At 30.4% G+C, this 14,416-nt stretch overlaps 1 protein-coding gene across 1 annotated transcript in view; it reads right to left on the reverse strand.

Moving 5' to 3' along the window:
• The window catches only part of LOC131078655 (probable transcription factor KAN2), a 32,478-nt gene extending 18,440 nt beyond the window's left edge, over positions 1-14,038 (reverse strand). The window contains exons 1-4 of the mRNA XM_058016397.2: positions 12,213-14,038; positions 11,493-11,569; positions 11,236-11,281; positions 10,713-10,905 (exon numbers count right to left, since the gene is read on the reverse strand). Of these exons, the coding sequence (XP_057872380.2) occupies positions 10,713-10,905; positions 11,236-11,281; positions 11,493-11,569; positions 12,213-13,107 (1,211 nt within the window). The 5' untranslated portion in view covers positions 13,108-14,038. The remainder of the gene's footprint in view (positions 1-10,712; positions 10,906-11,235; positions 11,282-11,492; positions 11,570-12,212) is intronic.
• Positions 14,039-14,416: the final 378 nt, after the last annotated feature.

Genomic DNA, 14,416 nt, shown 5'->3' on the forward strand with positions numbered 1-14,416 from the left:
TATGCACTAATAATTATCAAGCAAGTTACTTTATAGGGTAGATGAATTAAGACTTCCTACACAAGGAAATTGCAAGTAAAGATAATAATAATAAAATCACTTGTCATTATGAGACATGATGATTAAATGTTCAGATATATCTTAATTAGCACCTACCATCAAATACAAAATAGATACAAAAATGTGTGTATGATTAACTTGTGATACCAGTCATTTGAAATGTTTGGGCATTGTTTCATAATTGAGGCTCAAAATGGTGTTTAAATCTAAGTTGGGTATGCTATTATATACCATCAATGTTTGTTAGGAGATGAATTCTCATAAACTATCTAATAATTCATCCATGTTTGTTGATGTTTTGTTTTGTTGGATATAGAAGAAGAAAGTTTAATAGTAAGCATAATGGCTAATATAATGGTGATGAAATAGGTGCTCAAAGGTTTTTTTTTAAATGATATTAATTCATGGCTCCTAGCCTTGGATTTTCAATTGGAATTATAGCATTAGCATGTGATTCTACTTGTATTCAATAGAGACAGGCCTTCATCACCTACAACCCATTGATGGAAACAAGGATAGCCAAGAAACCAACAAATATCTCTTGTTTATATAAAAAATAAAAAACTTCTATAAAAATCAATTAATTATCTCTTGTTTAAGGCTAACAATCCTAATGCCCCATATTTAGCTTCAAGATGATAAAGTGTCTAATGCAATCTCATAATCTCTCACTATTTAGAACAAGGAAATTAAAGAAACAAACTCAACAATGTTCTATTTTAAAAATAATCATATTTAAATAAAAAATTCTCCATAAATGAAACAAATAATTGATGTAGGTAAAATTTATTTAAAATAAATAAATAACAAAAGATTCTCAAGAAATAATTCAAACATTTTAGGTAAGAAAAATAAATAATTAAAAGAAAACTTCCATATCAAGTTCATTCACTATAAGATAAAAGGTAAATCTAGCAATATTGTTTTAAAGCAAAATGAAGGGATGGATAGAGGCATGAGAGTTATATTGGTAAAGTTATCATGTATGTCCATACAAAGATTAAATTTTTCTTATAATTAACCTCATTGACCCTTTTACCTAAACTAAAGAGCTTGCCTGATAAATTTCATAAGAATGAAAAGAAATTTAATATTTAGACTTATCTTCTCTAAAATACAATATCTACTTCTTAACTATTATTAATTTTTCTATGCTTTCATTCTCATAATCTTTGTTAACATCTTTAGAAAACACCACAAAGTCCTTCAATCGAGGAGATTTAACTATTTTGCTTCCAAAGAAAGAGGATAAATCTTTATGTTTTGGGTTTTTGGAAGAATCTCATTAAATCTTTGATAAAGGAAGAATTAACTTATTAAGGGGGAATCTTAGAATCATAATTATGCTCCAAAGAGACAAGGATTTCATTATTTAGATAAATATATTGATTTCTTGAATTAGTACTGCCTAAGTACATTATATTTAGTTTGTTTCCCCATAAGCTATGCGAATCATATGTTCAAAAGAACTCCATCCTTGTTTCCCCATGTTGGTTCCCGATCAATTCCAATACTTTCCTTTCATGCAGATGAACATACATATCCCAATTGAACTTTCCTTTCATGCAAATGAATACTCCACCAAGTAGCCTACTTCTTCAAAGGACTAATCCTATTCATTACAATGCTAGCTTGAGGATAATCACCTACCAAGCTCCTTATTGATTAGCATGATTTGCAACTAAATATAATCCCTTCGCAATCTAATTGTTGAGACCAAATTCTATCATCTACCTTGAGATCAATTCCCACTAGGAACAACTTGGAAAGATTCATTTCCAAAAGGATACAAGCATATGTGAACTGAGAGCGAAGTTGATATTTTCTAAAGATTGATATGATTTTCTTGATGGATTTTCTAATGGAGGAAAGGAAAGAAGTTGTCCCAAATTGTAATGATATATTAGATAATAGAGCCTAAACTAGCATGTTTGATAAATTTCTATTAAGTGGATTGAACTCTAGGAACCATATTTGTAATCATAAAGTTGTTTCATTCTAGGAAAACAATCCCCCACAAGATAACAAGTCCATTCCCTTTGGTGGTCCATGTGTAACAATGAAGATATCCTTTGCATATAAACCTATAAAATTTATTTCTTCTAGTAATAGTCTCAAGTTTTAGGGAATCATCTCCTTCAACTTAATCAAACTTGGATAGAAATTGTGCAACCAACATATGAAAGTATGTTACAATGCACCCTTTTAGCTACTATTTTCTCATCCCCTAACTCAACAATCATGATACCCAATGACATAACCATAGATTTAAAATAAAAAGGTTGTTCTAAGTTGAGTTTTGTTGATTTAGATTGAGCCTTTGACAAATAAAGGCTAGATTTATTAGTACTAAACATAATTCCTATAGGATTTGGTGAGTAGAAACACACTAGAGATGTCAAATAAATCTTTGGACTTGGCACCATGTCATGAGATGAAGCATCTAAAACTCCACTAGAATTGAAAATGTGTGAAGTAGAAGAGGGAGCAACAATACCCAAGGTATTTTTTGCTAACTAGAGAAGCTAAGAAGAGATCATTCACTAATACATTAACCTCTATAATAATATTCAAACCCTAGTTTTTTAGAAGTAGCACAATTATACTCAAGGGAGAGAAGAGTAATGGAAATTATAGGCAAAATTATTTTCATATAGCCTACATTAATATTGTTAAAATTATTATTTTAATAACAAAACATATAGAAATATATTAATCATGTTGAAATCTAGAGAGGGTAACATATTTTCCCAAACATCAAGGTTCAATTCTTGTAGGTATAGTTGGACAACCAATAAATGACCTTTTCATATCTTGAATGAAGCCTATTTTACATATACACATATTTATGGTATTTCGGCTAATGTAAAGGTAACATTCTTATTAGAAAAGGAAAGTTGTTACAAGGTTATCAAATTAATTGAAGAAAAACTTGTAGTTAAGCGATATTAGTTTTCCACAATCCATGATAGTTCTTTGTGCTATTTCTAGATTCAATTGTGGGCCTTCTTTTTTAATGAAAAAAAGGCACACACAATTGAATCTAGGAATAGAACAAAAAAATTGTAGTTATCAAGGAGTTATTAATTTATGAATTGAACATAATTTATAAAACAAAAAATAAAAGAAAAAATTATTTAGTATTTTTGGATGAACAATTGTGTAAGTTTATTTTGCATCAATGTTTAAGATCACACTCTTTGATCCATCATTTCTAGTCCCCATCTTGATGACGAAACACAAAGTATGATACAAAATGTTACAAAACTCGACAAATGTCATGAACGCACTTAAAAGATTATAAAACCTTTGAACTAACAACAAAGTATAATTCCAGACTATAGAGTTATAAATGATTATAACACACTCTAGTATCTAAAATAAAAAATAGATGTTACTAAAAACCTCATACAAATACATTGCAATGTAATTTATTTTTATTTATATCATGAAATAATAATAAAATTGTAAAACCAATATTAATACAAATAAGTTAAATGTAGATAAAAAGAGAGAAATTTTATATAAAATAAATTTAATAAAAAAAACCATTTTGTTCTAATGTTACCTAATTCTAATCATAATGAAAAAGCTGCATTTACCTGTTACTCAAATATAAATATGGGAATTTACAAGTATCCTAACTCTCTATGGAGTTATAAGATAGACTCTCTCCATTCAAAATTATATTGCATATCTACTACAATGATTAAAAGATTGAAATAATTATTGTTTTACATCCTAAATCCACATAGCCAAAGAAATGACCTTTAGACTACCACATTTTTTATAAATTATTCAATTCTAATTGAACATCAGCATTTGCAAGTAGGTTATGTAGTAGATTCCTCTAAAGCCTAAGGTGGATGGCACCTCAGATTATTAAAGGTTTATCAGTGCTCATCTCTTAACTGGCCTTTTTATACTCCCTTTAATCCCTATGAAGGGAGACCTGAGGCCTTTATCCTTAAGCCCTATTTCCCAGACCTGTGACTGAAATTTATCCAATCTCTGGAACCATTTAGTTACCATTGAGTTTTAATTTAGATCTCTTGATTTTCTTTAAAAAAGTCAAGAAAACTGGGTGAAGTTGACACTTATTAACCAGACAGAAGAAATTTTAAGGTAGACATTTTTTATATACTGTATAAATTTTAAGGTAGACATTTTTTCAATCCATCATTTGAATATATTTTCATATCAGAAACGCAAGGTTGTTTTGGTATTTAGGATAAATAAAAGGTAACCAACCCACAAGAGTTAACTAGTAACAAATTATCATCTAAGTATGATATTCAAATTCCAACACTTCTAATATAGAACTTCTGAAAATTACTCACTATATTTAAGTTTATTCAAGTTTAAAAAAGTGATTGGACATTTGTAAATCCCTTTACAAGTTGATATAGACTAAAACAATACTGAAACTGTATAATCTTCGTTTGAATGTTTTCTGTGAGAATGTAGAAATCAGCAGGGTTGGATCTGAACTGTGGAGGATTCTTCAGCGGTACAGTGTACACAGAATCATCTGTGAATACAGGAAAGATGAACGAGCTTCATTGATCAAGCTCTCATACTAAATGATGATATATAATCAAAGTTTATTCACAGTGTTTTTAAATAAAAAATTTAACAACTTGTATTGATATTATATATATATAAATGAAACAAACATAACCAGCAAACAAATTCCATAGCAGATCTAACTATTTCAAAAATAGTGCCTAAGTTTGATTTCAATGTATAATAGACATAAAAAGAAGTTTTAGTACGTTTTAAAATGTAATGAGGAGCATCTCCAACTTCAGTTCATCGGGTTTCTAGAGTTGAATTTGAGATCAATGGAGAGTAAACCCATTACTCAAGTCAACTCTTCTACCCATTGCAACTAAAATTTAAGTGGATTATTACATTATGATTATCAATTATGATTTTTATTTCTTATAATAAGAAAGGTTTCTGAAAATTGAAAATAAAATATTAAAGTTTTCTAAATAAAATAATGTTGTTTAGTATCTTGCATAGAAAATATATATTAAACCATATCACAAAACTTAAACATTTAAATAATATAAATAATAAACAACACAATATTTCAAAATTCATGTTAATGAGAATATGGCAAGAATAATATTGTAAGATAGGAGATGTAATCCAAACCATTCTAGAGGATAAATGTCATCTAGGCTAGATATATGAGGTCAATTAAATTGTTGTTATAGGGTGGATTCAAAGGTTCAAAGTGTAACAATATCTAAACACAATATAGTATTATGATAGAAATCAAAAGACTTATAAATGCAATATTGTTTAAAAAGTCATTAACAAATAAACCATAAGGGTTGTTATAATTGAAATGAAAAGACTTAAAAAGCAATCTTGTCTAGCAAGTTTTTACAAATGAATCAGATGTTGTTCCCTAAAGTTATGTGAATGTCGACCATCACAAAAATAAAGGACCAATGGTTTGACTTAAAGACAATTATAATCATTCTTCAAGCATTGTGTTAGGAACATGTGAGGCTAGTGTACAATAATAAGGTGATTGGTTCCACTAGAGGTAAGTTTCTTGTTCTACATAGTGGATGTCAATACATAATGGATGTCAATACATAGTGGATGTCAAATCACATGTATGTCATGAGATACTATAACTTACTGAAAAACATCCTTTGTTTGAGCATTGATATGGTCTCCACAATTTTGGTGTTGGGCACCCTCTTTCAAGACTAAGCCACCAAACTTAAAAGTTCATGAATTTTCTTTTAAGATGAATATTTTTTTTAATTTATTTCTTCAAAATCTTTAAATTGTTAATATGTTGTAGAGATTGAATATGTGGAGTGGTAGTTATTGTGGTATATTAGTATAATTTAAACTTTGTGTCGTTCAAGGTCATTTACTCCAATGCATGAGACAAATAAATGTTGATCTCTTTTGTTGAATTAGTATGGTAGTTTGCACATACTTTATAAAGACACAATTGAATGATATATGTATGACAATTGTGGTTGGTTGTCACATTATTTCTAACTGAGATTCCAAAAATTGGAAAAAATTATAATTTAAACTGTGTTGTTCAAGACCATTTACTCCAATGCACGGGCCAAATAAATGTTGATCTCCTTTGCTGAAATAGTATGGTAGTTTGCACATACTTTATAAAGACATAGTTGAATGATATCCCTATGAAGATGAAGTCATCAATAAAGAAAAGAACATGATAGAAGTAATAGTTCAACAATTCAATGGGATACAATTTATGTCTTCTTCCCCAAAGTACAAATAACATTCTTGGGTATGAACTGTATGTTCTTTTCTATGCCAATATTTTTTGGATTTGTAATAATACAAATTTACTAAAAATATGAAATCAAGTAGAGAAAGAATTTAAAAGTTTCCTCATGGATGTTATACAATGTGAATGATGTATAGTAAATTGATCAATGCACTTGTGATAGGATAATTTTTTACATGGATTGTACTCATTTTAGTTGCTCACCATATCTAATAGTATGATGAACATATTTCATCTATATCCTAAAATCTCTTCCAACTCCAACAAACCTAATAATGAACACACCTTTCATATAAGAGAATAACCAAGTTGGAAACCCTCCACGCAACCAATATGTGGAAAATGAAGGCATATTAATAAAATTAAGGTTGGTGTAGAATTATTTAATTGAATGACTATTTAAAGATGTTTCAGTGAAAGATCATAAAAATTTAAGACTAGAAAAGACCAGCAAACTCTACAGAATTCAAAGATTTCTTTTTTTAATCATATAACTAATAATTTTTTTTTTCCATATCCTCACTATATTTGATTCATTGTACTCATGACTAAATTTACATACAATGATTGTCTAGACTCTATAATCATGAGACTAACAATATTAAATATAAATGTCATGGTTTGTAATGTAGTTTAAATACATGTATTCTTCTTGGATTGAAATGATAAGGACACTAATTGCCCATGATTCATATGTCTTGTATATTATAAACACAAAAATATATGACATCCTTAGATGAGCTACTTTCTTATTCCTTTTTCATATACTCTATATGAACTTTTCTTTTAGTATTGTCATCACATATTTCTCTACATACACTCCATGATAAAAGAGATTATGTTATATTTATGACAATATAAATTTAAATACTCCAACCACAAATCACGATTAACCTTAACAATCTCACCAAAATATCCCCCTAGAAGTCTTCATGTTTCTACTCATTCCCCTTCATATATTCTTAGGGGGTACCATTTTTATCTAACTTTAAAAAATGTAAGTGAGAGACCAATGATGAAATTCTTTAAATAAGGTGATAAAATTTGAAAAAAATAATGTTAAATATATATTTTTTATATTTGATATCTTAAATAATAATTTTTTTAAACAATAATATATTAAGTTTGGCTATTATAAATTGATAAAATATACATATTTTAACAAATGTGTTCAAAGAAGTAGATATAAACTTTTAAAATTTGTTTGAAAAATAAAACAAAATATTATAATTCAATATATACTTATAATTTCAAAACAATCATAAAATATTTTATTATCATTTAAGTTAAAACTTAATATTAAATATTTTAATTGAAGTTAAAGTCACAAACTAACACTCGACATAGTATATCTTTTTATATATATATATATATATATGATAATAAAATAAATTATGGAGAAAAATAATTTTAGATTATATTATATTAAATAATAACACTATTTAGAGTCTTCTCTTGATATAAATTTGGATTAGATTCAGTTTCTTTTACTTGGTTTTTATTTATATTTAACTCTTAATTATAAATAGTATCCATTAAAAAGAAAAGTTTAATCTTATATAAATATATATAATAATAATAATAATTTAGACTCATATATAAGAAAGCACCTAATAAAGAGCTCTTAAATATTAAATAAATATTTTTTAAATAATAGAATTTAATTATATTTTAAATTTTCATAAACTTAAAACATATAATTACTTGGGACCATAAATATTTGAAAATCAAATTATAATCTAAAAATATATATTTCATAAAAAAGCTTTCATCGTCAATAAGTGTCACACCACAAAGCGAAGGTGATTTCAATTATGCATAATTGTGCATGAACATATGGTGTAGCAATAACGTTATTGAGTTTGGGCACTTGGTGTTAGGTTTAAGTAATAACCTGAGTTGAAGTCCTTATTTGTGGCTTCACTAATTTAGACTAGTTATCTCTAAAAACTAAATGTTTCCAAAATAGGTATAAAGAAAAATCATATTTCTACTAGTTAACTATATTTAATTTCTTATATTTAATACCTTAATTCACAAGCACTCATCCTACTTAAAAAAATAATGAATAATAAAAAAATATTTAGAAATATATTATCTTAATAACTAATAATTTTAGTTCAAATATAAATTGATCTTTACTATAAATATTTAATATATATTTTACCCTTACATATATTTTTAATATCATTCTTAATTTTAAGATTTCATATACTATATTTATATATTTATTTAATTATTTTTAATATTACTTTTAAATTGATATTTTGAACAAAAATTAAATTTATTTAATTGTGTTTATTCCTTTCTTTTTTTACATCACTTTCAATTGTTTCTAGTTAGGTGGAAATATGTTCTATTTCCTACTTCATCAATTAAACCTTAATAAAATTTGTTTAGGTTAAATTTACCAATTTTAATGTATAGCTTATTTTAACTATTTTTTCTTATTTAAACATACTATTCTTTTTCAAGCTAGATAATTTATGATGTAGGAGAGCTGTTTGATTTAAAGAAAATATAATAGCACAACTTTTTCTTTTTCTTTTTTAAAAAAAATTGTTGTTAGTTAAAATTTGGGATTTTTTTTTAATAATTAGAATTAAATTCTTCAAAATTGTTATCTTAAATTGTCATATAAATTTTTCTTTTTAGAAGTATATATTTGTTAGAGATTTCATATATATTCCATTTTTGGAAAAGGTATTTTGTTTTCACTTTCTAATGGAAGAGAATGATTGGTATAACTAAGTTATATAATAATAATCTATTTTTATTTTAGTATGCATTGTGAACATTATTTCAATTTTGTACTAAACAATAACAAACCTTCTATATTATATAAATCTATTTTTTAATACTAATATTATAGTTTTTAAGTATAAATGTGTAAGAATCGAGTATCTCTAAAATAAATGGTATGAAATTTAAATTTTAGACACAATTCAAAGAGAATTCTTATTTTTAGAATATATATCTAAAGTCTTTATTTGAATAATGCTAAACCATACCCTTACTTTACTATAGTTTTAATAATTTTTCGATAATATTTAAATATATGTCAAACAAGGTAATTCTTTTCATATATTTACATTAGCTAAACTTAAATATTTTTATTTTTCATATATAAATTCTTTATTCTATTTTTTATATCATAACTTCAAAAAAAAATCTAAAAAAAAGAGGTATATTTATTTGTGATCTTTATGTTGGTATATATGAAACAATTTTCAGAACTTAATTGCATCTTTCACATACAAATGTTTATAAAAGATGTTTCAAAAATTAATTTTAACACTTTTTTACTTATATTACCTAAACCTAAAATTATATATATATATATATATATATATATATATATATATATATATATACACACTATCTTAATTAGACACGGTGAAACGAAATTTTTAGTGACATTTCATTACCAAAGCTAAAAATTTCAAATGCCTCATTTAAACTCTGAGTAATACACCTACAAAAGACCTAATTACTAGATGAATAGTTAGCTCGCCCTACATTCATTAACAGCCTGCCTTCATTTACACCTACTAAATGATCTCATATATGAAGCCTTCACTCATAAAAACAGTTCAAGATGAATTTTGTAAGCATACACCCTACTTATTTCACTAAGTTTCTAAGATCCCAAGATATAAAACCTCTGCAATCCATATGATCTCTCTTCCACTACGTCCATCTTGAGCCACGAAGAACTTGTTAGACTGTATTCATGGCGTCTAAACCATTTATTCGTAAAAATCTGATAATTTTAACCATTTATTCGTGTTCAGGCTTTGATAATTTGATACATCCCCTTAAAAAAGGCTCGTAATCTTCATTCCCGCAAACTAGGGACTATATTACGCTAGTCGTACAGTCTGTTACACTGATCTAATGGATATACATCTACTAATTTCTCTGTTGATATGTTATAACTTTGACTTATCGTTTATATTTGATCCAGAACTGTACTGTGTGGGCTCTGATCAAGTTTTAAATTGAGGGTGTTAAATTGTTATCAATCGCTTTATGTCTGCAATATCTACACGAGAAATGTCTGGGCAATATACCTGCATTTGAATGGTTGTTACGAGGGCAGTCAAATTACTAGGTTTGAACTATGAACCAGACTTAAGCATCGTACACACGTGATTCATTCTCAGACATGAAATCAGTTCAATCTCTTTCTCATTTTCACTTGTTTCGAGGATATTAAAGGCAAGATAGATAGAACAGGAAGAAGAAGAAAAGAGCGCCTATTTATCCAGCGTATATCACACAGAAGAGATTTAATGGCATATTCATTCTGAATAGTTTCAGGGAATTAATGAAGGTGGTGTTAGTGTACCTTGATGAGTTGGTCCACAAATGCGACTGTTCTTCCTGTTGAAATGGAGATTTGTTGTTAGATGCCCGCCCATTTGCAATTGCGCCATATTTGTAACTTTCATCCACTGAATCTCTGTAATGTGGTTTCTCTGAGCTTGCTATCGCATCCTCTCCCATTTCCCCACTGGATGTTTCAAACAGCTCCGACTGACCTGAAATGGGATTCAAATCCAAAAAAAAAGTGTTAGTCAGCAATTTGCTACTGTGGATATTCATCAGATTTCAGTTGTTTCAGAAGTGCACGCATTAATGGAGCCTAATCTAATCGATTTCAGTCCAAGTTTTGAGATTTAGAGATCATTTTTCTAACAGGAAAAAGATTTGCCACAAGTTTATGGTTAGGTATTGGTGCCAGATTTATTTCGGGAGTAGCCCATTTTACAATATATATATTATATATCGTGTATTGGGATCTTTACGCGTTTTTCTCTGATCGATAGGAAACTACAAGAAAAACAAACTGCGCCATAAATGACAATCACCTGAAGCTGCTGCAGGTTTGTCTGTGGTCTTCACAGTTCTATACATCTGCACACAGAGAACATCGATGAAACAAAGGTGTTTTTTTCTCGCTGAATCTCAATAAGGACAAAACCAAAAAATCTTGAGAAGATTGACTGTTGTGTGGCTTTAAGAATAAGAAAACTTGGAAATCATCGCACTTATGAAAAACTAGTGTATGGAGTATTCTGTTCATTCCTTGCAACAACTATGAGAATATGGAGAAGATTAGACATACCTGCAAGTGGCTCTTCACATGCGCCAAAGTCAGATCTTTGACGTTCATGAGCTCCAAAACTGATTTGGGAGTAGCCCCTGGTGCCATGACCAACACACTGTTAGAAATCCCCTTAGATCTACATTTGATGCTCACCAAAAAGCAAGACGTTTTCTTTATATACAGTTGACTATATTGATGCAATGGGATTAAATATCTTATTTGAAAGCTATTAGATTTGATTGTGTATGTTTTATCAATGTTTTAGATCATATGAATACGATCCATTATCAGAATACTGAGTTATAAAGAGAAAAAAGTGAATAGCAGACCAAGACCCACTACATGCTTCAGGAAAAATATCTTCTTTCAGATTTCTTTCTTGCTGGTAGAGTCGCATTTATGCTAAGAGATGGAATACCTAATAGAAAATATCTTCTTTCAGATTTCTTGCGGGTAGAGTGGCATTTATGTTAAGAGAGGGCTTTTAGATTTGACTGCGTGTGATTTTATCAATGTTTCAGAATCAGAATAGCAAGTTAGAGAAGAAAAAAATAAGTGAATAACAAACCACACCCACTAAAACTTCTGGAAAACCATGTTCTTTAGATTTCTTGCTGCTATAGTGGCATTAATGGGGCAATATCTGATGAAGAAACCCAAAAAAAGAAAGGAAACAAATCGGTTCGATCATTAGAAAAGCAGACAGATATAAAATTAATGGAGAGGCCGCATCCATACTTTCATGGCCTCCGAGAAGCTCAACAGCATGAACGAAATGTGCATGGAGAGTACTGGTCCATCGCATTCTTGGTGCCCTCATGCTTCTCTTGGACGGCAGCTTAGCCATGAATCGAGATCTCACAGCACTGTGTGAAGGTGCTCCACCGCCCCCTTCAAAACTACTGTTGTAAGGATGATGATGTTGATGATGGTGATCCAGTCTTCGCTGTCCTTCCATCTCCAGTGAGCCGCCATAGGGATTATGATTGCTGTTACTATTCATCATCCTGTTAAGTGGATCGCCCAGTTCAGCCGGGCCAAATCTCTGAATCTCAGCTGAGTTAAAAGAGCTTCTTGATGGCAGAATGGGCTTGAGAGGTTGCTGTACAAACCCCATGCCAAAATGGGGATGGGTATGAAGATCCTCATGGAAGCCATTATTAGTATTACTACTACTATATAAGTTAGCATAGCTCCGAGCCTCTATGCTTGGCTGCAGAAAAGGAAAAGACTGAGAGTGAGAGCCATTATGATATACAGGAACCCCTCTTATAGGGCTGCTGCTTCTGTTACTGTTGTTGGGTTGCAGCTCCAACAGTGAAAGCGTTGTCTGAAGGCGTTGATGATGTCTTTCCTCCTCATATCTGCTGCAAAATTCCATGGAAGAGCCACAGTTAGCCAGACCCAAATCTACACCAGCATCGCCTCTCCTCTCGCTTGCCCCACTGGAATTAGTGGAACCCTCACTCAGATTCCCATTCGACTTAAACGACCTCCTCCGCCAGAAATCAAACCCAATGTCATGCTCTGTGCTACTTGAAGTCGATGTGGGCTTACTGTTACTGTTTGGGGGACTAATGTGCAGAGACAAATCTGGCACATCCCCCTCCTCTTCTTCCACTCTTGGCCGCATCCCTCCCTGCTTCTCTAATCAAAATCCAATCTTTTCCACCCCACCCAATTGATCCAAATCCAATCTTCTCCAAAAATCACCCCACCCAATTCACCAAATCCAGTCTTTCTCAAATAACACCCCACCCAATTCACCAAAATCCAATCTTTCTCAAATATCACCCCACCCAACTCATCAAAATCCAATCTTTTCCAAACATCACCCCACCCAACTGATCAAAATCCAATCTTTGTCAAAAACCAACACACCCAATTCATCAAAATCCAATCTCTCCTCCTCCTCCTCCTCCTTGGCAGCAGACCGGTAATGGAGGAGGCACCTGGCTCAGGTCATTGCCATGAGAGGATTAGGGAAAACTCCTGGATCCTAAGCCCAATAAAGCCAATGATATGAAAAAAAACAAAAACCCAAGCACTAAATTGCAGACATGGGAACACACAGAATTTGATTTTCCCACCACCACCAACTGAATTCAATCCAATGGGTATCAGAAACCAATGAACCCCATTCCAGAGACTGCAAAAACTATGATATATGTCCACAACTCAGAAAGCTTACAACAGAGAGGACAAGTTGCAGGAAGCCAGTCACAGTCACACCATAGTCCTCAAGGCCACACAGATTGATTCTCCCCACTGTTTTTTACAGACCAAATGATAGAAAAGGAAAGGAAATGAAAGGATGGGGTAGAGCAGATAATGATTAAGAAGACAGAAGAAGAAGAAGAAGAAGAGAAGAGAATGAATGAATGAGCTAGGAATAGATTAGAGAGTATGAAAGTATATCTCCGACAGAGACAGTCAGGCAACTTAGTCAATACAACAATAAAACAAAAATAAAAAATAAGCTAAGGCACCTCAATTCGCTCATTCCCACATAGAATTCGGTAACTCACACAGATATCTATATATATATATATATAGATATATTTATATATATAACCTTGCACAACCTTCTGTAAATGTGCTTTTATTTCTCCACTCCCTCACAGAACGAAGAAAAGAAAAGAAAGCATATAGGTGTGGTTCGAACCCCACCCTAACCCAGGGTTAAAGTGAATATGACCGTGTATCCTCTTCTTCCTGCTGCAGTGAGCGGTGGGGACAAGCGTCACGGGCACATGCATTCCGTTGACTGCTACAAGGACTCTGCAAATTCTCTTTATTTAATAATTGTTTCATCATTTTGTAATAATTCGAAAATTATAGGGTCGCAAAGATTATTCGTCCTATTGTTTTTTCTTTAATCTTGTCTGTTTGGTCTTGTGTTTTTACTGGGGGTAAAAATAGTCAGCGACCGATCCGGGCGA

This window comes from Cryptomeria japonica, chromosome 2 (assembly GCF_030272615.1).
Source record: "Cryptomeria japonica chromosome 2, Sugi_1.0, whole genome shotgun sequence".
NCBI lineage: Eukaryota > Viridiplantae > Streptophyta > Pinopsida > Cupressales > Cupressaceae > Cryptomeria > Cryptomeria japonica.